General features: G+C 59.8%; 1 protein-coding gene across 1 annotated transcript in view; it reads right to left on the minus strand.

The window, feature by feature from the left end:
* WNK2 (WNK lysine deficient protein kinase 2) overlaps nt 1-25,407 on the minus strand; it is a 106,157-nt gene extending 80,750 nt beyond the window's left edge. Inside the window, 1 exon segment of the mRNA XM_036278514.1 lies at nt 24,724-25,407. Coding sequence (XP_036134407.1) covers nt 24,724-25,407 — 684 coding nt within the window.
* Nucleotides 25,408-25,929: the final 522 nt, after the last annotated feature.

Consider the following 25,929-nt stretch of genomic DNA (forward strand, 5'->3'; position numbering starts at 1 on the left):
GCTGGGCCCCCTGCTCGCCCCTCGAGAGGCAGAGCCGCCCGCAGCCAGCCTGGTGGGCCAGCCTGGCTGCCACCTACAGGAGACGGTAAACCGAGGTGCCCTGGCCACCGGCGCGCTGGGATCTGGACCACGGAGTCATCAGTGTGCTCGTGCTGAAGGGCATCACCTCCAGCACACTGAACACTGACTGTGTGTTAATGCCCGGAAGTGGGCCCACGGCACTGGATGGCCCCTCTGGCCGTTTCACAGATGTGGGAATAAACTGAGGTGCGCTCCTACACGGCTAATGGAACAGTTTTCCAGAGAGTCTTCACTGACCACCTGGCCACACTTCTCTGCCCTGAGACAACGCATATTGGAATTTCAGCTTCTTTTCTAGATCACGCAGCTCAGAGGGTCAGCTTTTGCTGGATTGAGTTGCCTTGACAAATTCGTAGTTTGCAGTTGACGGAAGAGATAACAAATGTGATGCATGTCTCCCAACTGTCCCACACACCATCCACGGTGAGCCATGACCCCAGAACGAGGCCAGGCCAGCACCCGTCTCTGCGCCGTGGGCCCCGTCAGCCGGCACAGGGGGTGAGGGGGCCACTACACCCCGGGGCAGAGCCCTCCAGGCTCAATCTGAGCGTGTTCCCAACCCACGGAAGCACCATCGGGCCTCCTCAGGTCCTTTGAGCACTGTGCGGTCTGTCATCCGGTCCATGGTGACCCCCATCCCCAGGCTTCCACTGGGATCTGGGTGGGGTCCCCTGTGGAATGAGGTTCGATGGGGGTGGGGATGCCCCTGCCTGCCTGTCAGAGAGACCCCATCCCTGGCGTGAATGCAGTGCGTCAGTTTGGGGACAGGCCCTCTGTGCAGGACAGCCCTGGGATGAAGGCCTCTGCCCATCCCCCACCCAAGCCCCACGTCATGAGCAAACTGCAGGGCCCTTCCCACCACCCTTATGAGGGGCGCAGACAGAGCCATGGTTGGCAGCCAACAGACGTTCTCAGCACAGTGGGGACAAGGCAGGAAGAAGCCAAGGGAAGGAAGAGGACCGAGTGAGCGGCAGGCTGCACATCTGGGGCAGGCAGCCTGGGGTGGGAGCAGCTGCTCAGAGGCACACAGGCCACGAGCATCCCCAGGGCAAGAGCAAGCTGGGCAGGCCCTTCACCCGGCCAAACCTCCCCCAGGACCTCAGCCTCACACAGGCCACGAGCATCCCCAGGGCAAGAGCAAGCTGGCCAGGCCCTTCACCCGACAAACCTCCCCCAGGACCTAACCTCACACAGGCCACGAGCATCCCCAGGGCAAGAGCAAGCTGGGCAGGCCCTCCACCCGACAAACCTCCCCAGGGACCTCAGCCTCACACAGGCCATGAGCATCCCCAGGGCAAGAGCAAGCTGGCCAGGCCCTTCACCCGACAAACCTCTCCAGGGACCTCAGCCTCACACAGGCCGTGGACAAACTGAACCAGCCCCAAACACAGTCGAGGGCAGGGTCAGAGTCATGGAGGGGCCAGGTTTCCTCCTGACCCCGCCCTCCCAGGTGGGACAAGAGAAACTGCGAGGCCAGGACAATGTGGCACCAAGGAGGGCCTGGCTTTCCTCAGGGACACGCGTCCTAACCCAACTGGGCCAGAGAAGCAGGTCATCATGGTGCGACATGCCCACTGGCCGTGGCCTCCTCGGACGAGCAAGAGCACATCCGGGACCCCCAAGCAAGAGCATGGGCACTCCCCCAAGGTGACCCCAAAGCCCAGCACACAAAGGCTGGCAGCAGCCACTCCTGTAGCTGACCACACCCATATCTGGTTTCTAGGAAGGGCCAGCTGCCCCATGGGAACCCTAGAGATCAATGTGGACACACATGGACATGGTCAGCTGACAAACAGCCCACCCAAGGATGATACCTGTGGGGAGAGGAGGGACAGGACAGTCAATACCCCCACCCCCAGGGCCAGGCTGTTCACAGGTAAACCCCTTTGGGGTGGGGCCACTCAAGAGGCATCAAATGGGGTTCAAAGGCTGGGGCACCCCAGAGTAGCAAGGTCCTTGTGACACTCTGCTAAATTCTGTGGACCCTGCCCCAGAAAGAAGACCTCCCTCCCCCACACACCTCCCACCCCAGAGAAAGCCCAGCCTCGCCGCTCGGGGTGCTCAGGAACAGAGAGATGGGGGACCCTGATGACTCCTGCTGCGGAAGGCCCTGTCTGGCCAAGTCCTCTAAGTCCCACCCCCAGAGGAAAGTTACCGAGACCTCCCTGCTCTCCTGCCCAGAGGCCCCAGGCAGCCCGAGCAATCCCACCACCAGATCTAAGGTGACTTCCCAGGCCAGGCAGCAGGAGCTATGGCCACCGGTGGCCTCAGGCCAGTGTCTGCTGAGCAGAGATGCAGCCAGAGCGGAACATCCGACATGCCCCGTGGGGCAGGCACTGCACCAGAGCAAAAGACAGGGAGTCTCTCCCTGGGCAAGGCACTGGCCAGAGTGTGGGGCAGGGGTGTTGACATCAGCCAGCCCATGTGATCAGGGCCACAAAGGACCATGGGAGCCCAGGGCAGCCGGGGGCGAGGGAAGGCCCTGCAGCTCACGTCCACCCCAATCATGTGAATTCACTTCCTGGTTCATCCCCAAGTTGGCAGCATGAGCCCTGGTGGCACAGTGCAGACTGGACAGCAAGCACACAGTGGACACTCACGTGGTGAGCCACCAGCTCCGCGTCTGGCTCCCCTGGAAAGAAGGGAGCCCCCACATTCAGCCCATGCTCCCTTAGAGCTGTGTTGTCTGAGACAATAGCTATGAGCACCTAGCATGCGGCTCGTCCCAACTGAGACATACTCTAAGTGTGAGACACACTAGATTTCTACACGTCTGCAAGACAGTGCCGACTTAGAGTCAACACTGCATTAGAGTAGATGCTGGACAGTCTGACAGGGCCTTCTGCGGAAGGGAGGCCCTGGGTAACGCCCAGACTTTTCCTCTAGACCAGGAGACAAGACCAAACAGTGAAAATCAAGAGGAAAAAACAGGCAATAGTAACAAACTTTTAGAGCCATGGTTCTCAACCTGGGGGTCAAAAGACCCTTTCACAGGGGTCACTTAGACCAACAGAAAACACATATTTCGGATGGTCTTAGGAACCGAGACAATGCTCCTCTGTCTCCAGGCGGGTCCGCCCACATGCAGATATGCCCACATGCAACATGAGGAACTGTATTAAAGGGTCACGGCATTAGGAAGGTTGAGAACCACTGCTCTAGAGGATCCAAATATTGTCATTTACAGACACAGACTTTAAATGACTGTGATTAGTGTGGTCAAGAAAACAGATAGCAAGATGGATAATTTCACCAGAACTGAAATCTGAAATAAGAATCAAATGAAAGCTAGAACGAAGAAATGAAATCGAGAACTCAACATATGGGTTTGACAGTGGATAAGACACAGCTAAAAACAGGATCAGCAAACTGGAAGACAAGTCAGTAGAAAATATACAGAGCAAAACATGCAGAGGCAAATGCATGGAAAATAAAGAAATGAGGATAAAAATACTTGTAGAACACAATAAAAAGGTCCAACCTATGTGTAAATGGACTTTTGTAAGAACAGGGCATAAAGAAGAGAACAAATGCAATATTTAAAAATAATGCTTTAAAGTTTTGCAAAACGGAAACAAGAAATTCAGACATAGATTTAAGAAGTACTCTAGACTCCAAGCAAGTTAAATACAAAGAAAACCACACCAAGGCACATTACAGTAAAAACAAACAAACAAAAAACCTCCTGAAAATTGAACACATACAAAAAAATCTTAGAAGCAAGATCTCAAAAAGCAGGCAGAGAGGGGGTGGGGTAGATGGAGTTCAATGTTCTAAGACCTAGGAATTGATATCAAACTTTAATAATCAAGGAAACATGCCATAATCTCTAGTGGAACCCCTAAAAAAATCATAACAGAACCCATGAGAAGCTTTCTACTTTTTTTTCCTCTTTATTGATTTTTAGAGAGAGGGAGCAGAGAGAGAGAGAGACAGAAACATCGATGAGAACATCAACTGGCCACCTCCTGCATGCCCCACACTGGGGATTGAGCCCACAACCTGGGCTTGTGCCTTGACCAGGAATTGAACTGGCGACCTCTTGGTGCAGGGTCGACCCTCCACAACTGTGCCACACCGGCCAGGCATAAGAAGCTTTCTAAGTGCAAACTCTACACTGCCCAAAGCCTAGAACTCCAGGAAGGGTTCATCCAACTACAGGGCAGATGCATCTGAGACCACACCTCAGTAGTTAAGGTTACTACTACGTGCGCAGATATGCAAGTACACGATGAAATAATCACCCCAAATTACAAACACAGTAACATAAGCATGCACCCAGTTACCCTGCGGCCGCCCCCCAGGCCGCCCTCTCCTGTTTAGCCGTGTGTATGGTGCCCAGGTACCCATGCAGAAGCACGACCCTCCTTGTCCCCCGTCACCTATGGGAAGATGGCACATCTGTCCTTCTGAGAGCAGAACAGAACCCCAAACCCAACACAGAGCCAGAGCCCTTCCGGCAGCTGTATCCACGCCCAGGTGATAGTAAAGCCACCTCCCTGTCTCATGACTGAGACCTAGAACAGCTATCTGGCATCTACAGGGCTCGTCCACCTGTGATGTCTCACCTACAACAGATGGGAACAACACAAGGCCCGAAGCACCTTGGTGGTCTGACCCCCTGTGAACTCACGCGAGGGGGAGCTGGAGCAGGGGGGCCCTCCTTTCAGCCACTCACTGGTGGTGAGGAATGCCCCCCCTCAACACCCGCATCTCTCTCCCTCAGGCAAACAGCCACGGACGGCCATGACCTACTAGACAGCCACTCGCCAAGTCCACAGAGATGACCCTGAGATGGGACCTCTGCCCCTGGTGCGCCCCCTATGAGCCACATCAGTGCCCGTGCCCACTCACAAAGAGGACGGTGAAGCTCGGGGAGCACTCCGCAGGGGGCAGGCCACACGGGGCACCAGCCTGCCTGGCTCTTGCCTCCAGAGGTGTGTGGGCCTGAGTGTCCCAAACCACAGGGGTGGGGGTGGGATGGGGGCCTGACAGGTCTCTATCAGACAGTGACAGGGACACCCCACACATAGGTTCTGCCCCACTCAGCATCCCAGGAATACAGGGACACCCCAGACCTAGGGCCTGTCCCCCCCTCAACATCCCCATAATGAGATAGCCCCTCTGGGACACCGCCTGCTGACCACACCAGGGCCACAATGGGCAGGTAGCTGCACCAAGCACTGCAAGGGATCAACTCCAGCACCTAAAGCCAACGCCCCTTTATCTCCCCTTCCAACCGCTGGCTTTGCTGAAACCCAGCAGACCCAGAAGAAAGGGAAGGAAACCCTTTGCTTTGTAGTCCCCTGCGGGGTCTGGGGATGCCCCACCACAGAGCGATGAGAGCAAGTCAGCCAATGAAGGAGTGAATGAAGGAACGAACCATGAATGGGGACTGAGGAGTGAGATCAATCACTGAGCTGAGCGGGGGCGGAAACCTGGCCCAATCCTGCACAGCAGCCAGGGAGAACCGACCACTCAGGAGGGCCGACCCAAACAAGCCCCCCACCACACGGTGCACAGACACCATGTCTGGGCCACACGCCATAGCCATGTCACACATCATATCACCTCGTGTCAGCACATGACTGGCCGTGGCTGTGCCTCTCGCTCTCTTCTGTGAATCAGGTGATCTTTTACTGCCTTTGCCTGACCACACCATAAATACCCGCTCCAGAGAGGGACGGAGGACTGCCCAGCCCCCAATCCCAGGTCAGGCGAGGACGCTCAGGGCAAAAGCACCACGTCAGGGGCAGGCACCTGGGAGCCGGTGTGAGGCAAAGGGGACACCACCACCACGACCCACCAGGACAATGTCCTCCTGGCACCAATGGGCCCCACCACCCTCACAACCCCCTCGTGCATCCGTGTGACACCATAAACCCATCATCACAGAGGAGCAGGGCACCTCTGTCCTGTCCCCACAGAGTTGAAACAGAAAAGGGACACAAGAGTGTACTGGACTCCCTAAAGCAGACGGGCGTCCCCACTCAGCATCCCGGGAATACAGGGACACCCCGGACCTAGGGCCTGTCCCCCCCTCAACATCCCCATAATGAGATACCCTCCCTGGCATACAGTCTGACTCTCACCTGACATCCCCAAGACAGAGGGACACCCCCCCCCTTGCAGGGCCTGCCTCCCTGCCCAACTCAGCTGCCCAGGGATGTGACTTGTGCCTGGTCCGCAGGTCTGAGAAGGTGGCTGGTGCGTGTGGCATTACAGATGCCACCCGTCTCAGTCCGTGTGGGGCACACACATCACTCCGGGCCAGGTCTGCACAGGAGGGCAGTGCCCACCTCTAGCTCCCCTCAGTAGGCCGCTGGGCCCTGCACTGGTGCCCTTGCAGGCACCCAGCACCAGAGGTACCGCCCGGGCAGGAGGTGCCCTGTTGCCCCCCCAGCTCCTGCCGCACTCCAGAGCCTCTGCCCTCCTGAGCACACACTCCCGCCTCCCGGCACCCCTTGTCCTACCTGAATCCACAGGCAGGAGCAGTGCAGCCTGGGGCAAGGGACAGCTGGGGCACCACTCCCACGAGGGACCCCGTGTGCAGCAGTGAGAGGGCCCCCCAGGCACGAGGGGCATGGTCACTGCCACCCTCACAGCACCCTCTGGCCACCGGAGCACAGAGCACTGTCCTGGACCCTCACCGTGCCCGGGTACCCGTGATGCCCTCACACACCGGCCCCATGGCTTCCTCAGCACAGGGAGCCTCCCTTCAGGGCCAGGTGCAGACTGGGGTCCCAGGTAAACGTAGGACACACCCGCTCACAGCCTCCTGGGCTGGGGCCACCGTCACCCCTGGCTCTTGGCAGAGCAGACAGGAGTCTGGGGGTGCGGGGCTGCAGTCACCACCCCGCACAGGTTCCGCTCCTCTGCCAGGTACAACTTGTCCCAGGCGGTACTGCTCCCGAGCACACCCCCTCGCCCGCAGCAGCCATGGGCCGGGCGACTCCACGCGTGCGACCAGGCACTCAGGGGAGCACGTGCGGACGGCCTGAGACAGGGGTCTGTCTGCCCTATAGAAACGCACTCCCTCTACTGTTTTCAAAATGTTTCTCAGGGACTACAAAGAGGGTGGCGGATGAACACAGAACTCAGTCTCCACATGTCATCCACACCCTGAGGCCCCCGCGGGGAGTCGTCCAAGACCTCTGGACTGTGTGTGTCTGGGATTGCTCACTGGACTGCTATTTATAGCCACAAGAAAGAGCCGACACCCCGAGACAGCCTGGCGGTGGGGAGGCCTGCAGGTCCTGGGCAGTGAGGAGCCCGGCTGGGACTCTGTAAAAGTCACCCCTCCAGGGCCAAGAGGCAGAACAGGGCTGTGTTCAACGCGGAGGGAGAGTGTGTAGGGACCTGTCCTTCCTTCCTGGTGTCCCCAGGTCTCTGCTTAACGTCAGGAAACTAAAAGCAGGAAGTGCGACAGCCACGTCCCCAAGCCGTGCTCTGGGCGGCAGCCACACTGGTACAGGCTCTCTCCTCCCCAAGTGGGGGCCACCAGCACCGACGCCCTCGAGGGCCATCTTTGGTGTCTGTTTTGTAAGTGGCTTCAGGGTTTGCACCAAACAGGCTCCCTGGACACAGAACCCCAGCTCTGTAAAACCCGCAAACCCTGAGCACACCGCCTACACGGCTCCATCTCCTGGAACAGAAAGGGTGGCCTGACCCCCGGACGTGCGGACTGGCAGAGGCGCCCTCTCGGGAGCCGGGCACCTGGGGCTCCTGGGGCAGCAGCCCAGGGCCCGACCCGGGCAGGGGTCCGCAGGTGTGCGTGTGTGGGTTCATCCAGGGCTGAGGCCTCAGAAAGAAGAGGGGAGACCCCTGGCAGTACCGGGGTGCCGAGGTCGGTTAGGCGCCCTCCCTGCTTCCTGGCCTGTTCGGATGGCCGTGCTGGCGGGTCAGAGGACAACGCCGGCGTGCCGGCCTCAGCAAGCTTCGGGCACAGCCAGCCCTGCCCCGATTTGGATGCACCAGGGATGACCCAATGGGGCAGCCGGGCTGGTGGGCACCATGGGCAGCCCTATGGACCCCTGCAAGATGGCATCACCCCCACCTCAGCAGACAAAGAGACAGGGCAAGAGGCGGCTCTCAGGGACCCCCAGGAACTGCGCACCCAGTTGCCTCCACAGCATCACCCAAGAAAACTCAGGAGAGGGGTACAGCGGAGCCACGCCAGGCTGAACGTCCTCCCTCCCTCCCTGGTGGCGCAGGCATGTCAGAGACCATCCGCAGCACCCACTCCCCAAGGGCAGGTGAGGCGCGCATCAGCCCCAACGGTGGCTCACAGGACAACCCACCCCTGGACCCTGCCAAGCAGCCGCCACCCTCCCTGGTGCCCCGATTTAAGGACACCTAGAAAGCCACCGCCTCCCAGCCCAGTGTGCCGAGCCACGCAGCGTCTCCTGGGCACACTGGTGGCCCTGGCAAGGGGAAGCCAGGTCACAGTAGGTGCCAAACCCTGGGGTAACTCGCTCTCGGCCGCCAGGACAAGAATGAGCGGGGTGAGCAGCCCTGACATCCAAAGAAATGGGGGCCCCACACGGTAGGGAAAGAAGCGGACGCCAACACCATGTGGTCCACGTGGCCTTGGGTGAGCAGGAGGCCTTCTGAGAAGAAGCCACCGGGTAGAAATGCCCGGGACCATTCAGTGTCCGTATTTACATAGTCTCTGTGAGGCTCCACGAGGGGTCGCGGGGTCTTGCTGTGGTTGGTACCCAAAAGGCAACTAGACCTGGGTGCTGCAAATGACCAGTCTGACCACTAGCTTAAGCTCAGTGGCTTCCGTCAGGCCGCCCCATGTCCAGGCTCACTGCCCTGGGAGTCTCCTGTCGTCCTGTCACTGACCGACACCCACAGTGCAACCTGTGACCCACTTTATCGGCGGCCCAGACGCTGTACAAAGTCATCATGTCTCTGCCCTGTCCAAGGGACCCCGCAGGAAGGTCGTGGCTGCAGGGCCCCACGGGGAAGGATCCATGTACACAAGTCCCACGGGGTGGCCCACAGGCAAGGTGTCCCCGAGCGAGGCCTCCTTCATGCTGTCCTGAGCCGCTTCTGGGCAGTGCTCACTCAAAGAGTACAAGTCAACATCAAAGATAAAATAAAACAAAATCTGCGCAGGGCCAAAAATACCTCCCCACGGGGTGAGCCAGCAGGTGCCGGCTTCCACAACAGTGGTGGTTGCTATGGATATGGGCTCCTGCTGCGGAGGGCTGGGCACAGGGCTGGGGACAGGTGAGGGAGGGGGACAGGAATGGGGAGGACATGCAGAGAGGGAGAGAGGCAGAGATGGGGGAGCAGTGACAGAGACAAGGTGATGGGGAACGACAAGGAGGCAGAGACCAGGGAGAAACAGGGACGGGGCCAGACATGGGGGGAAGGAACAGAGATGGGGAACATGGCTGGGACGTGGGCTGAATGTGGGCACAGATACATACAGAAATGGTGGAGGGGACCCAAACTGGGGGGGGAACCAATGGGAGGAGAGAAACCAATGGGAGGGAGGGACACGAAAGGGGAGCGACAGAGATGGGGAGGGACACCGGTGGGGGAGGGGACAAAGCAGTGATGGGAAGGACAGAGAGGGGGCGGGACACAGAGGTGGTGCCCAGGGGCAGGAGAGACCCCCTGTCAGGGGGCAGAGAAAAGTGTCACCAAAGCACCCAGTGAGCCCTGTCCCTCATGCCCTGGCGCCCTGGCAAAGTGACCTACAAATACAGACTCTGGGGAGAGGACGTGCTGAAGTCACATCTGGACCAGGAGGAAACAGTCTCCCACCAAGGTGCACACATTCTAATTGCGCACCACGGGCCGAAATCATTCTATACCCGACTCCCTCACTAGAGCTGTCCCGGCCTGCCGGCTGGGTCCCTCTCCGTCCGCAGCCCGCCCCCTGCCCGCCGGGGACACCGCAGGGAGGGCGAAGGGGCTCGAGGGAGGAGCCGAGAGGATGCCCTCCTCTCCCTCCCTGCCATGGAGACGCCAGCCCGGCCGGTGAGGTCCCCTCAGCCCAGCCCTGGCACACGCGGCTCTGTGATGGGTGGACGGGGTACGTGCACCCTTCTCCCCAACCCCCAGGGGCCAGGCCCCAGGCAGGAGCTTACAGGACAGAACCCTGTGTCCTCTTGCACCCCAATTCCAGCCCAACTACACCTGCCCAGAGGTTCAGCTCAGGGTGCTTAGGCCTCTTTGAGGCTCTCCCCAGAGGCCCCTCCCCTCAGAGGCCAACCCTCCAGGGCCATGGGGCGTCTTCATTACGTGCAGCCTCCGGAGGCCTTACTTCCTTCTGCCAGCCCAGGTGGGCGAGAGCCAGGAAGCTGCCCGCATGAATGGGACCCTGGAGGGGGACACGGCCACCCTCGGGTTCATGCTCCTGCACCGTCCACACAGCCACCAGGTTCCAGAAAGCTCTTTTCATGCCACCCCCCGCCCCCAAGGGCCTGCAATGGCCCTTGGACCCACTGACCAGGCCAGGAGGTCAATGCACCCCCATTGGCCTCAGGTGTGCCCCTCCTCTCAGCTCACTCCAGACACCCCCACCCAGCCCGCTGTCCCAGAAACCTGACCTGGGCACCAAGCCGGGTGCCACCCGTGAGTCCCCAGCGTCCCCCACACAGGCAGCCTCTCCCTCCGGCCCTGGGCTGCACGGGGGAGAGAGGACACTTTCCTGTGACCCCTCCAGCCCCACTGTGCCACAGTGGGGGCCTCCTCCGAGGGCCCTGTGGGGAACTGGCCCCTTGTCCAGCTTCTAGAGACTACCAAGGTCCTGGCACCTTCCAGCTCGACATCTCTCCAGACCCTCCTGCCCCCTCTGGTGAAGGCAGGTGATGACACCGGCTCACCGAGTAACTCGGAGTCATCTTCCGCCTCAAGGTCCTCAAGTCAATGGCATCTGCAAAGTCCCTCTGGCCCGAAGCTGGCTCAGGCCCAAGCTAAGGTGAGCAGCCACGGGCACCTCATCACCCAGTCTTCTGCCGCCTGACCATTCCCCTGCCCCTGGGCATGGACAGGACAGCTGCCCCGTGGGCCCCCGCGGCCTTCCCTGGAGCCGGACAGTGCCAGGCCTCACACCGTATGTCAAGGCAGCGTTGCCAACTCTTCCATTTTGCTTGTTCCTTCTGTGAGGGAAGGAGGAAGGCCCGAGCGAGCCAATGTGATCTGCACACCCCTCCGCGGCTGCCCGCCCAGGCCCCTTGTCCACTGGGCCACGTCTGTGACCCCTCCGAGCTGCCCCACCTTCCCCTGGGCCACACCCCGGCCACCAGCTGGTGTCCCAGCCCCGCTTCAAAGCCCAGCTGCCAAGTTCACCAAGCACACCCGAGGCTGCAGATAGCACCTGCACCCGCACCGGGGCTCTGAGCTCCAAGGGGACAGGAAAAGGCAGCCCAGGGCAGGCCAGCCGACTCCAGCGAGCGCAGCCTGCGTGGCCCACAGGCCCCCATGGCCCAGGGCCGCAGCAGGACGCGGTGAGATCGGCCAGCGAGGACCTGGAGGAGCTCTCAGGAAATCTCTGTGGCTGTCATCAGGTCCATCAGTAACTATGCTCCGAGTCAAAGGTCTTTAGAAAGGGGCCTGCTTCAACCTCCACCAAACTGTACCCTCCCTCCCTCCCCCACCCCCCGAAGAGAAAACGCAACAGACACCTTTTGTTGAAAGGCCACCAGCCACAGAACATCCGCCCCCCACCCCCAGGATCCTGCTCTGTCCAAGGAGAAAGCCTTTGCCGCCAGGCAGGGCCACACTGCCAGGACCCCGGGCCGCCACGGGCTCTCATTCCCGCGGCGGTGCCCACGGGGCAGGCAGGCCCTTGCCCGGCAAGCAAACCCGGGACCACACACGCCCCGCAGGCCAGCAGGGCCTGGCAGGCTTCAGCACTGCACACACGGCCTATACGTGTAACCACCAGTGGGCAGAGAGCCAGGGTCAGGCTCCACGCTGCCCACACCAGCCTGGGGAGCCACGGCAGCCCGAGCCCACCGGGCCCCGCCGCAGCGCTGGGCCCTCTGAGGTGCTGCCTGGCGCTGGCAGACCCCACACCCTAGCCTCCTCCGAGACCATCCCAAGACCTGGGGCCGAGGGTGTGTTCGGATTCGAGCCTGAAGGGCGCGACCCTGCTGTGACCTCTGGCAGCAGCACACCTGAGGCCCAGCCCCGTAACAAGTGGAAAGTTGGCAGGGCGGACCTGCTCCCCGCCAGGCCTCGAGGGCTGCTCTGCTCGCAGACACAGAGGGCCTGTCTCCAGCCGTGTCTGCGCAGGAGGCGGCCAGCAGGGCCGGGACGCTGGAGTCGCCGTGTCCCCCGGGAACAGAGCAGGCCTTTGTGTGCTATCACCGCCGGCTCACATCCACAGGGCAGGCGCGCCGTCTCAGGCCAACCTGACCTGAGCAAAACGCCAGCCAAACCCACACTTCCTGGGGCCGCGGAGGGGCAGGGGCACAGGTAGGCTGTAGGGGGGCGAGGGTCTGTGTCCCTGTCATCTGGACACGGAGCCCCAGGCAGGCTGCCCCCGCACAGCTCCCCACAAGGACACAGGCGCAGACCAACGCTCTGGGAGCCGAGAGCAGGGGTCTCAGACTGAGAGCAGGGAAGAGAAGCCCTGAGCCCCCACACTGACCTCAGCCACCCCGTCTCTCCACCAGGGACACCAGAGTGGAAACCGCCCAAGAATCCAACAGCAGGTAGACGGACAACAGACTCTGGAGGCCCACGTGGTGGACGAGGGGCCACTGCCAAGCAGCACAGCCACCTGAGCCCAAACATCACCTGGATGTGCGCAGGCAGCAGGGGAGGCCGGACGCCCGAGACCCACGAGCAAGCACCCAGACGATCCACAGGGCAGAAGGCGGCACAGGAGGGAAGCGGGGGTCAGGGGTTGCACCCACCCACCGCCTCAGCTCCGGCAGCTTCACCCCTCAGCAGTAAAGCGATACCGTTTGTCCTTAAGTGTCAGTTTTATAAAACGCCATCTATCCATTTCTTTTTTATTATTATTATTTTCCTTTACTGATTTTAGAGAGAGAGGAAGGGAGAGGAAGAGAGCGAGAGAAACATCAACGAGAGAGAACACCGATGGGCCGCCTCCTGCACGCCCCCCACTGGGGATCAGGCCCACAACCTGGGCATGTGCCCTGACCTGGAATTGAACCAGCAACCTCTTGGTGCAGGGTCGACGCTCAACCACTGAGCCACACCGGCCGGACTGCCCATTTCTTTTTAAAAACTCTATCTCTGTTCATCTGCTTTTCACGTGTTTGCCACTCCCCCTCAACTCATCCTGTCCTCTGTCCCTGAGTTTAGCACTCTGGCCTCTGTAGCCACCTTTCCGCACACGGCGAGGGCAGGCATCTGTGGAGAGCCCCTCTCCCGGGCCCGCGGGCACCGGGACGCCACACAGCATACCTGAACCTCAGCAGACGAGCCTCCAAGGCCCCGACACACAGGGGATGCTGCTAGCGGGGTAAGTGGGTCCACTGGCATCTGTAGGCGGACAGCCCCCCAGTCAGCCAGGAGACGTGGAGGAGCAGGCCCAGGAGGCCCCAGGCTCACATCCCTACCACCCCCTCCCATTGGGCTCTGCCCCCCTCTGCACAATTCCAGGTCACTCAGAGCAGTACCCACATGTAAACAGAGAAGCCGCAAGGTTCTCCTTCACCCCGAGGTCAAACCAGACCCCTCAGCTGCCCCCCCAGCACAGCTCCTGCCCGGCCCCAGGGGGCAAACCCCTCCCATCATGAACTGTCCCTCCCCGAAGGGGGACTAGTTCCGGAGCTGCCCGATGCCCGTAAGAGGCCCAGTGCAGCCTCAGCACCCTCATCCTGAGGCCTCACCTGGGCCCCGGAAACACCAGCTCACGCAGCTGTCACAAGGAACACCCGCTGTGCTCAGAAAACGTCTGCACGCCTGACAAAGACAGACAGCTACCACGAGGGCAGACGTTGTCCCTGCAAGAGCCCAAAGACAAGCCAACTCCCTATACCATGTCAGGGGTCAAACCATCGCAAAGCCGCCCGCAGGTCACAGGTCCAGTGCACAGGTCCAGCCCGCAGGTCATAGGGCCAGGTGGGGTGCTGTGTAACCCCAGAGCCCAAGAATATGCAGCCACCTAGACCATCCCACAGGGATCCCCTAGAACTGGCCTGCTCTGCCTATGGCTGTGGCTGTCCTGCCCCAGGCCCCAGGTGCTGCTCCCTGACCGGGGGAGCACAGGTGGCCCATGACACCCTGGAGAGGAGAAAGGGCCTCCTACGAGGGTCTCTCGGCAGCAGCAGGGAGACCTCGTGCTGCCAGCCGATCACCCTGTTAAACTGTTGACCACTCACGAGCTAACTCGGGTTTGCACCTGCATTAGCTATTTCAGTTTCTGAAACTCAGGGTAATACAGGATTATTGTATTTGTGACTCTTCGCCCTGAGGGTCGAAGTTCAGAAAACAGCACACTTCTATATTCTTGAAGTAGCGAGGGAATGGGTGTCTGCTAGTTCAATGAGTGCCGCTCAGGACCTGACACTGCTGGTCCTTCTGAAAGAGCTCCTCACGCTGGTCCACCTTTCAGGCTCTCAAGGCAGCTAAAAGACCACGCTTTAGAAAAAACAGTCACTCGTATAAAAAAATCCAACTAGAGCGTGTAAAGTGTGTTTCAAAAGGTGATTGCTATACAATTACTAAACATATAACTAAAACATATAACATGTATAAAATATAGTAAAGCAGATATGTACAAAGTTTCATTTAAATTCATTATGTATAAATAAAGTATACTGAAATTTATTTAGATTGTTTCACTTTCATACGCTATTACGATAAAGTAGCCGGTGACATGAGATAACTTCTGCGTAAACCTGCAGCTCAGCCACGTGTTAAGTCCCTTAGGAGGCCACGGGAGTTGTGTGAAAGGCTTCAGGACGCCAGTCCTCCCGAATCCAAGCACACGGGAGCCCCACCAGACCCGGGAAGACGTGCGGGCCGGACCCCGCCCTGCTCCGATTCTCTCTGAGCTCCGATCTTCACGTTGCAGTGATTCTTCCAAGGGATGAATTCACTTCCTGCTGGAACCTCCTCATGAAACAAAGAAACTCCTCAGAACCTGCCTGGGCAGGTGTCGGCGGTGTGCTGCTGGCCCCTCTGGCAAGACAACTCTCTGGCTTGAAGAAGCTGCACGGTGGCCACTCCCCGAGGGGCCCTGGGGGCCCTGGCAGCCGGGCTGAGAAGACACACCCACGGGTCTCAACCCCATGTCTTGGCCTGAGGGCCATGCTGGAGTCTGGGGACCTCACTCACCCCCCAAGTGGGCTTAGGACAAAGCCGGGGCAGGTGGGGCCACGATATGACTTGGCAAGAATCCCCAAAAACATAGAAGACAGACAAGAGACTGGTAACACAGGAGGCTGCTGTGTCTCAGGGAGACGGGGCAGTTCCCTGTGTCAGGTCTCAGCATCTGTCACGTCCACCATGCTCCTAGGAACTTATGTCACTGGAAAGGTCCCCAATGAAGTGGCCTCCCCACCCATCACCCATACCCCCTACCATCCTCACAGCCCCCACTCAATGGCAGGGGTCCAGGCCAGCACCTGAGGGGACTTGGCCCTCTCCTCATCCACTGCCCCCCTCCTGGGATGAACAGGGGAGCTAGGTGCCCCCAACAGGCAGCAAGGCCTGCGGACAGCCCCCCAGAGGTCAGGGTCCTCCCCACAAGTCCCTCTCCTGCAGAAGCCCATGCAGCCGGCCCCAGGAGTTCCAGAGTAGAGTAAGGTTCAGCTTCGTACAGGCAGGACTACTCTGTGCAGGTGCTCAGGCTCAGGAACGCAGGAGGCATGAGCTCCAGGGGGCACAGCTGCAGTCCGGCCCCCTAGCAGCACCCCGAAGTGGCCCAGGTCAGGTCCCTGCTCTGCCACTGACAGCTCACTGGGAGGGCGACCAACACGATTGGATCTGTCTTTCCAAGAAGCCTGGGTGGTTCCAACAGGATCGTCCCCAGATGCCGAGGCCCAAGTCAAAAGTTGTGGGGCCAGGAGACTCCAGCCAGCATTGCGGCAGTGGGCCAGCCTGGCCTCTGTGACCCTAACCCTAACCCTTGCAGAACGCACGCAGCCCAAGTGTGCTTGTTCAGGAACCGGACAGCCCAGCACATGGCACCCACAGGAGGAACCGGCAAGTCCGCAAAAGGTTCTCAAATCACGACTGGGGAAGGACGGCTGTTCCAGATTAAAAATGACATGAGCCTGGCCAGTGTGGCTCAGTGGTTGAGCATCAACCCTGCACCAAGAGGCTGCCGGTTGGACTCCTGGTCAGGGCACATGCCCAGGTTGTGGGCCCATCCCCAGTGGGGGGCGTGCAGGAGGTGGCCCATCGATGTTCTCTCATCAATGTTTCTATCTCGCTCTCCTTCACCTTCCCTCTCTCTAAAATCAATAAAGAAAAAAATTTAAATAAATAAATAAATAAAAACTGACCCAAGAGCCAGAGGCATGGATACAATGTATCGCTGCTGCATGGGCCCTGGATCCACAAGGGGCACAGTCTGCGTCACACGTGTGGCTGGCAGCCTGTGGTTTCGTGGGAAAACACCCTGGTTCCCACAGGAGGAGCTGCTGGCGTGCTCAGCGCGAGGTGTAAATGGACCAGAATAAAGCACATGCAGGGATAGAGACAAGCCAAGGTGGCAAGATGTTACAAACTGGTGAGGCCAACTTTCTGTTTTTCAAAACAAAAGTTTGTTGAGAAATAAAAACTGAATTGATGGCAGAGGAGACAGCTTCCATGAGGAAAGAGGAGAGGGTGGGGTGGCTGGGTCGCAGGATGGGAGGGGTCCCCTCCACAGCCTGGAGAGGGCAGGGCAGCGGCCCCCGGAGCTACCAGAAGCCTAGGCAGAGAAGGGCCTCATGGAATACTGGCACTGCCAGGACCTGGGGAGGATGAGGTAACCAAGACAGATGTAGGCAGGCCACTCACCCTACCAACAAAACCCGCCATGCCCAGCTCCAGAGAACAGCCCATCACCTACCTGTGCCTTTCCCCGGGCCCCTGGCAACCTCTAAGCTGACAGACCGAGAGGATTACAAGTAAACATTTTCCTTTATAGATTGAAACATGGACACCTAAACCTAACCTCCACCTAATAACCACCCACTTACTTCCTGTTTTCGAATGTGGCTGTGATGCCTGGAACCATGGCAGCCTGTCTGCTGCCCTGAGGCAGTAAGACTGGGGACAAACCCAACAGGCTGAGAAAGGAAAGAGCTATTTGTCCGCGACACTGCAGGGGCACCAGGGCCCTCGGCAGGCCCTCTCCAAGTTTCCCATCCGGGGGATGACCAGCTCTGCTTAGCTCAGTCACACTCGGCTCGTCGCTGAGAATCTCCCCGCACACTGGCTCCGGAGCCAGCACGCAGAGCCAGAAGTGCGGGGCCTCAGGGAAAGCGTGCACTGAGGGCGATGGGTCCTTCCAGGGCAGCTTCCGGCATCAGACAAGCAGGCAGTCTCAAGGGCAGGGCTAGATCTCCACGTCTAGCTCCAAGCACTGCCAACTCCAGCAGTATTTGCGTATTTGTGAAAGAGCCAAGACATGCCCTGGGGACGTCTGTACCTCTACCTCCAGTCAGCTGACGCAGGGCTCCCCGGAGCCCATCCTGGACCCATGAGACACTGGAAAAAGAAAAGAAAAGGTGGAGGTGCCTCCCACACCCACCTCCTCAAAAGCTCCACAACACAGCAGGTGTTTTACAGCCTCGGAGAAGTCCCACAACAGCCCCACCTGCCTGCCCAGCACTCCCCTGGCTTTATGTAGCAACCCTTTGCACACACCTGAAAGGTGACAATCCAGGGGAGAGGCCGGGGGCATGCCACCAGCTGCTGTCTTGCTCTCAGCTTAAATATGACCCGCCTCACCCGAGCCTCTTCCTCCATGAAGAGTCCTGAAACCTCTACAGGTGGTTGTGGGGACCTGATGAGCTCAGCGCTTGCTTCCTGCCTTCCCCACCTGCGTCCCGCCCCGGCCAGCTGATGGCGAGGCTTGGACCCCCTGAAGTCCAGCGGGATAGCCCTCTGCAAACTGCCAGGACTCGGGGTGCCAAACCCCTCGCCCAGCGCCCCCACCACCCGCTGGCTCCTCTGCCCGTGTCTGGGCAGGGCTCATGGCACATCTCTCACTTCTAAAGCCACGGTGGAGACCTCACTTTGGGACATACACCAAGCGTGAGGCAAGGTGGGCGGGAGGGGACCACCTTCCCCAGGCCCACCTGCACCAAGACCCCTGGAAGCAGACACTCTAAAACCAAAAAAAAAAAAAAGATTTTAAAAGCTGTGACACCCTTCAACTACAGCTGTACTTATAAAAAAGATGAACGTGTATACAAACAAACTTCAAAGTAATATACAAAAGTAGTAAGTTGTATTCACCTGGATTATGGGTGTGTGTTTTTTTCATTTCTGCAAACTTCTTAATAGACTTGTTACACCGTTTGTTTTTTAGCAGACTATTTCTCAGAGCAGTTTTAGGTGTATGGAAACGAGCAGAAAGCAGTTGCCATGAATTCACACACACACACAGCCTCCCCTATCAGTAACATCTGGCATTAACATGGTACATTTGTTATAACTGATGTGCCCACATTGATACATTGTAACAAACTAAGACCCACAGCTTACAGAGCTGTACATTCTCCGGGTTTTGACTAGTGTATAAGGACACGTACCCACCATTATTTTCAGTGCCAGCCAAATCCCTGACAACCACTGCTATTTACTGTCTCCATAGTTGTGCCTTTTCCAAAATGCCACAGTTTGTAGGCTTCTCAGATGTGCGTTTCACTCAGCATGTGCATTTAAGGTTCATCCGGTCTTTTCCTGGTTTGACAGCTTTTTTTTTTTATCCTCACCCGAGGACACTTTCCCATCTTTGTTCAGGTAGAGTGGGAGGGAGAGAGAGGAAGAGAGAGAGAGAAACATCAACGTGAAAGGGACACATTGAGTGGCCGCCTCCCGCACAATCCTAACCAGGGCCGGGGACAAACTGCAACCGAGGTACGTGCCCTTAGTGGAATCGAACCCGGGTCTCTCTGGACCGCAGGCCGACACTCTTACCACTGAGCAAAACCGGCCAGGGCACCTTTTTTTTTTTTTTTTTTAACCATAGAATAATATTCCACTGTCTGGGTAGCAGTCTGTTTAGCGATTCACCTACCAAAGGACATCTTGCTTGGATCTAAGTTTTGGCAGCTGGGGATAAAGCTGCCAGCAACATCCGTGTGCAGGGTTTTGTGTGGACATAAGTTTCCAAGTCCTTTGGGTCAATGCCAAGGAGTGTGACTGCTGGATCGGATGGTGTTTGTCTTGTTACATAAGAAGAAACTTTCAAGCTGCCTTCCAAACTGGCTGCACCATTTTCATTTCCACCAGCAATGAGAGTTCCTATTGTTCCAGGTCCTGGGCAGCGTTTGGGGTCGTCGGTGTTTAAGGTTCGCACCATTCTGGTAGGTGCGCCGTGGTGGCTGTACCCACTTGCAATTCCCCGATGACGTGTGAGGGGAGCACCCGTTCGTGTGTTTACTTGCCATCTGAATATCTTCTTTAATGAGGTGTCTGTTAAGGTCTTTGGCCCACTTTTTTAATCAAGCCGTGTTTTCTGGTTGAGTTTTAAGAGTTCTTTGTCTGTTCTGGGTAGCAGTCCGTGACCAGGCATGTGTCTGGCAAAGATTCCCCCAGTCTGTGTTCCTGCTCACCCCCCCGTGCCGGTGCTTCATCGTCTTACCCAAGTTCATCTTCGGGTTCTCTCAGGCCTGTCTCCTCGGCGCTGGACTGAAGTCGTCCCTGAGCCCAAGGTCGCCTCAGTCTCTCCCATGTTCTCTTCTTAGAGTTTCACAGTTTTGCAGTTAGGTCTGTGATCCATCGGGAGTTAATTTTTGTGAAGGAGGAAAGTTCTTCATCCAGATTCGTTTTTTGCATGTGTCTGTCCAGCTGTCCCAGCACCGCTTGTTGGAGTGACCATCCCTCCCCGCGGCACTGCCCTTGCTCCTTTGTCAAAAGTGAGTCGACTCAATTATGTGGGTCTGTTCCTGGCTCTCCAGGCTGTTCTGGCGATCCGTCTGTTCTCTCCCCAACACACAGTCTCGATCGCTTTTCTTTTATTCTTTTCCAAAAAAACTGAGTATACGTTATTAAAATGCTGACATAATGTAGCAATCAAGTCTCCGGGGTAATCTTAGAATTCAACCCTCCCAGGAACAGACCAGATCTGAAAACTCTTTGAAGCAGGAAAACACACAGCCACCCCCAGGTGCCTCCGTCAGACGGGCCGCGCTCTGCTCTGAACCCCTCTCTGGGGCTGCTCTGCCCAGCCCACAGCACCTGCGTTGTCTGGGGCCACGGCAGATCCTGGCCTGCTTCCGGGAGAGTCCAGCCGCTGCTTCCACGCGCCCTCACCGAATCTGCAGCGCGGAGGATTGGGCCAGGTGCTCGGCACCTGCCCAGAGGCCGCACCCACCAGGGAGCCTGCAGGCTGGCCCCTGCGCCCTGGTTCAGCCTGTCTGCTTAAATCTCTGCCTCTTAAAACTGTGTACGGGGGGAGGAGGCTGGGGGGAGGAAAGCACCCCAAGTGTGCTCTGTGCTCAGTGGCGGACACACTTCTCGGCAGTCTCTGCACCCCCCAAGGCTGGCTGGCAGGCACGATCCTTACTGCCAGCAGGTAAACCAAGGCTCACGAAGGCAGGCGCCTCCCGCACACCTCCCTGCTGTGGGGTGGGGGTCTGAACGAGGCCTCCTGCTTCTAGGGTGTCTGTGTGCCCGGCTGCAAGGCTCCCAAACTCCTTACAACCACCGCAGGCAGATCTGGCACCCCTGCCTCTGGGCCAGGGTGAACCACAGAGAGACCCTGGCAGGTGGCCTAAACCTCTGCCGGACCAGGTCAAGTTCCCTTCCACGAGTGACATGGGAGCTTCGTATCATCACCTTGGGCATCATCCAACTCGGGCCTGATGCCGGCCCAAGCCACAGGCCCCGTGAGATGCCTATGGTCACAGAGGGATGCGCGTCTGGCCGCTAAGCAAGGTTAGTGGCTGACACGGGCCAGCCCGCCAGCCCGTGACCGCAGGGCAGGCTCTCCCCACGCTTGTGCCCCTGCCCCCCTCCCGCAGGCGTCTCCACCTCTGCGAAGCGTCCTGCTCACTGTGGTACCCCGATGAAACCAGAGCACACAATACATGCTGGCTGAGTCATGAACCATCCAACCCGCACTGCTGAACTCTGAGCATGGGACCCGGCGTCCAGACCCTCCTGGAGCACGGCTCCCTCTCCTCCTCTTAGCAGTTCTTTTGCTCACGGCCATCATGGTCTGGCCCACGACCGTCCAGCAAAGCATACCCACCTCAGAGTGAGCCCCAGCCACCCAGAAATGGCACGGGGGTGGGGAGATGCCAACCCTTTGCCGGACCAGGTCAAGTTCCCTTCCACCAGTGACACTGGAGCTCCATGTCATCACCGTGGACCATGTGGGGTCCCATGGTCCCCACATCTGCAGATGCTCCCCAGTCTGGGCAGGCCGTCACCATCCCGGGGGAGCCCAGCCACCACCAGGCAGCAGAGGAAAAGCAGGCTGGCTTCGTGGCAGCACTTGGGAGCCCCAAGGCCTGAGTAGTGGGCTCAGCCCCCAGGGTACAATGAGAGGGCCCTACGGTGCTTAGGGAGGTCAAGGACTGACCACCCCCACACACGAGGTAGAGTGACCCTCGCGCTGGGCATGAGCCCGGACAGCTCGGTGGGAAAGAGGTCCCAGGTGGGATGCCCTCCGGAGGCAGCGCCCGGGCCTGCAGCAGCAGCTCACAGCAGCCTTCGGTGGGGAGGAGGGAGCCAAGACCCTGGGGGCGGGCCCTGGCAGGACGGCGGCATCAGCAGGGGGACTGAAAACAAGGCTCTCCCAGAGGGGAGAGACGCCATGGCCGCCCGGGCCGCGGCTTCGGTGCTGCAGACTCAGGGCCCAGGAGCCCAGGGCCAAGGGCAAGCCCTGCGTGCCCGAGCACTGCCTGCCACGACGGGGCCTGTGCGGCACCAGAGCCGCCTGAGCAGCGGAGACTGGGACACAGGCACCAGAGCGAGGGCAGCGATTCCGGGTGCGCCTGCACTTCTCATCGCTCTCGAAACGCGGTCTGAGCCCGGGAAGAGAAGTTCATTCCAAAGAAGAGACAGGAAGTACTACTTTAAAATGGCTCCCCCCAAATATCAGTGTCATCTCTGGACGTCTGGAGAAGGCAGGAGGCAACATAGCTCGCTGCCGCTCGCTATGAGATGAACACGTATCGCTGTCCCTGCAAGGCTCTGTCAAGACTACGTGGAAGGAAACTGGAAGTCATGGGGATCTGTGTCCTCCAAGCCAGACTTATTAGATCCAGAAGTGTGGCTTGGCCTTCCCTTGGCAGGAAACCCCAGGAAAAGTGAGCAGGTGGTACTGTCTGTTCTGGGGGAGCCAGCAGGTGCCAAAGCCCGCTGCAGCCAGAGGGTGAGAGAATTGAACAGACTTTGGAGGGTGGGATTTCCAGGCATTCCCAAGCTGCTGGCCAAGCCACTTCCGGAGATAGGGAAAGGGTCCATGGGTGGGAGGGGTCCTTCTGTATGAAGCTCCCTGCCCTGCAGGCAATGCTCCAGGGGACCCGCCCTCCACTGGGTGGGGGCCCTGACACCCAGGCCTCCTGGGGGCCCCTGGGTGGGGAGGAGAACATCTCCACACTGTGAAGCCCTCCCCAGGCACAAAGCCAGACCACCACCCATCACTCTCCAGATGCACAGTGGTCCCAGATGCCCAACCTGGCACCCTACCCTCCACACTCATCTCTTCCTAAGTGGATGGCCACACCGGGCTGGGGCTTCCTCCCATGATACTGCAACCTCCTCTTCCATCTATGTCCTCACCGCTGGCCTTGGGGGGGTCCTCAACAAAAGTGAGGGAAACAGCAGCCTCCTGGTAGGTGAGGAGGCTGAACACACGCAGGTTCTCAGCTGTCCTAAGCTGTTGGCTCTCAGCCCACCGAGAAGGAGGCAGCTGAACCCCAATGCCTGGAGCACATGTTGCAGCACCCTCTTAGTCGGGGGAGATACAGGGATGGTTTCCCTGCTGGCTTGCGACTCCCATCAGCAGACAGACAGAAAGCCGTCTCCAGTCCTTCCGCCACCACCCCAAGCCCAGGACTAAAGACCCTGGACTTCAGCAGGCTCCACCGCTGGGAGCTCTGCTCTGGGGCCTGGAGGCAGAACCAATTTCCTTGCCTCAGAGAAAATGGAAAGTAACCACCTCCTCCTCCAAAGGTCACAGCACCTGCAATGCCTCAACCAGATCACCAGAGTTCTGCTGCTGAGGTCTAACCCAGTTCCTGCCTGCTGCAGCAACGCCGCTCCTGCCCTCCCCCCGCACAGGCATTTCCCAGTGGAGCACCCGTGGGTGCGCAGGCTGCCTCGCCAGACCACCTGGCAAGAGCAAGAAGGTGGGACGGCATGTCTGCTCTGTAGAAGCAGGAATCCTCCTCCTCGCTGGTCGCTCCTCTGCAGGATCTTCTCTCCTCTGTGTGTCCTACGCAGCACACAGCAGGGACCCCAGGCCCCCTCTCGGCAGGGTCCTGAGGGGGCTTATCCTCCTGAAATACTCCCTGGGACACCTACATTTCCGTGGCACAACGAAGCGAGCCTGGCAGGCGCTCGCTCGCGCACATCCCCCAGCCAGAGCCTGGAGAACAGAGCGACCAAATCCCTCTTGAGCCAAGCAGGCAGGGGGCCAGCAGCGTGGCCAGTGGCCCTGCGTCAAGCCTGGAAGGCCCGGCTAACTTTACAGGGTGCGGGGTAGGCTTACACCCCTGAGGCCAGCCCCATGCTGGACAGCGGCCCCCCCAGACGGAGGCCGGTAGACACCCACTGTGACAGGCCTGGCCTGGGCTTGCGCGGCTGGCCCGGGGCAGCTCGGGTTACGGTTTATATAACCTTCCAGGACTGGGACTGACACAGCCAGCATAGGGCAAGGGTATGAAAAATGCATGTCCAGAGCCTTTGCATCTCAAATAAAAGCCACCACCTGTATTTTGCATGATTCGGTTTTAAGACCTCACTCACCGGCTTTGGGAGCTCCAACAGGCCACCTCCAGGCCTCGTCCCACAGGCCCCAGGGCCCCCCAGGTCTCACCTTAAACAGACCCTGGGTCAGAAGAAGCCCCTTAGGAACCCCAGGCCAGGGCACCTCCACCTTGCAAGACATGAGAAGGCGCTCCTTTAAGAGCAGCTCAGAGTTCGCAAGCAGAGGACACAGGGCCCTGCTTCTGCAAAGACACCAGGATCCCCACAGCCTGGGTCAGGACAGCCCCTGAATTAGGAGTTAAGAAGGAGGGGCACTGACAGACACACCCTCCAAGTGCTCACTCTGCCCACTCTCCAGCATGGGCCGCCTCGTGCCACACTCAGATGCCACACACCGGGAGACGATCTCCATCACCCAATCTGCACCACACAGAGCCACCCCTCACCCCGCCCCCACACAGCCGGACCCCCACACAAAGGTGACACACCGCTGGCCACGGGCTGTCTAAGACCGGGTAGGGCAGGTACAGGAACACGGACACACAGGGGCGAGGACGCGCCCCCCCACCGCCCACCTGCAGCTCGCGCACCCCTCACCTGCAGCTCGCACCAGGCCACCTCCACCCAGGTCTCGGTGTCCAAACCCTTGTACACCGTCTTGAAGGAGCCTCGGCCCAGCTCGATGTCGAACTTAAGGAAGCGGCCGTCCAGGGAGGTGGCCACGGCCTTGAGGTCATCCTCGTCGTCCTCCTCCTCCTCGGGCTCGTCCCGGCGCACCCGCCCGGGCTCCGGCCTTGCCTCGGGCGCCCCCGCGTCCTCCTTCCTTTCTGCTGCCGCCTCCTCCCGAGGCCCGCCGTCCGAGGCGGGCGCCAGTACCGGGTCCAGGCCGGGCTCCTGCGCACCCGCGGGATCGGGGCCAGGGTCGCTGGGGGCGCCGGGCGGTGCGGCTGGCGCGGCGGGTGCCGCAGGCGCGGCGGGCGCTGGGGCGGCCGGGCGGCCGCGGGCGCGCTCGGCGATGAGGCGGCGCGTCTTGCAAAGCAGCAGCACCCGGCGTTGCAGCGGCTGCGGGGGCTGTGCGCCCGGCGCCTCGGCAGCCTCCAGGCCCGGCGGCTCCTCCTGGTCCGACTCCACCACGCTGCGCCGCAGGAAGCGCTGCGGCCCGGGCCGCGCCGCCCGCGCCCGCGGCACCCCCGCCGGCTCCGCCATGCCCGCGGGCCCCGGGCCGCGCCCGGCCTCCGTCAGCGCTTCGGGGGCGTCTAGGCGGCGGCCATCGCCGTCCATCTCTGCGGGCAAGGACACACAGGCCCGCGTGAGCACCCCGCCGCACCTGTCCCAGCCGCGGGATGAGACAGCGCCGCCGCAGGGCCCGCGCCCTGCCCGCCCCGCCCGCCCCGGCCGCGGAGGGGCCTGCTGGGCTGTCCCTGGGGTGGGGGCTGCATACGTGCCCGCGAGGCCGCGTTGAGGAAGGAGGCCGTGCCGGCTCAGCCCTGGGAAGGGCCTGCTGGGCTGTCCCTAGGGGCCCCGGGGCAGGCTGCAGGGGGGACAGGGAGGCTGGAGGAGACGGAGGAACCGGCTAGGCAGCGGCTCCACAAAGGACGTGCCGGGGCGCAGGAGGGGCGCGTGAGGAGGGGGCTGCGGCGCAGCGCGCACACAAAGGAGGCGGGCGAGGGGGGGCTGAGAACTCACAGGGCAAGCGGGCGCCGTCCATGCCCACGGCCTGGCGACTGGGGCGGGCAAGGCCTCACTTCGGGACGGGGTCCGTGCTAGGGGTCGCTCTCGGGGTCGGGTGGTGACGCGCTCCCT

The sequence above is a fragment of the Molossus molossus genome, unplaced genomic scaffold, assembly GCF_014108415.1.
Source record: "Molossus molossus isolate mMolMol1 unplaced genomic scaffold, mMolMol1.p scaffold_m16_p_29, whole genome shotgun sequence".
In the NCBI taxonomy this organism is placed as follows: Eukaryota; Metazoa; Chordata; class Mammalia; order Chiroptera; family Molossidae; genus Molossus; species Molossus molossus.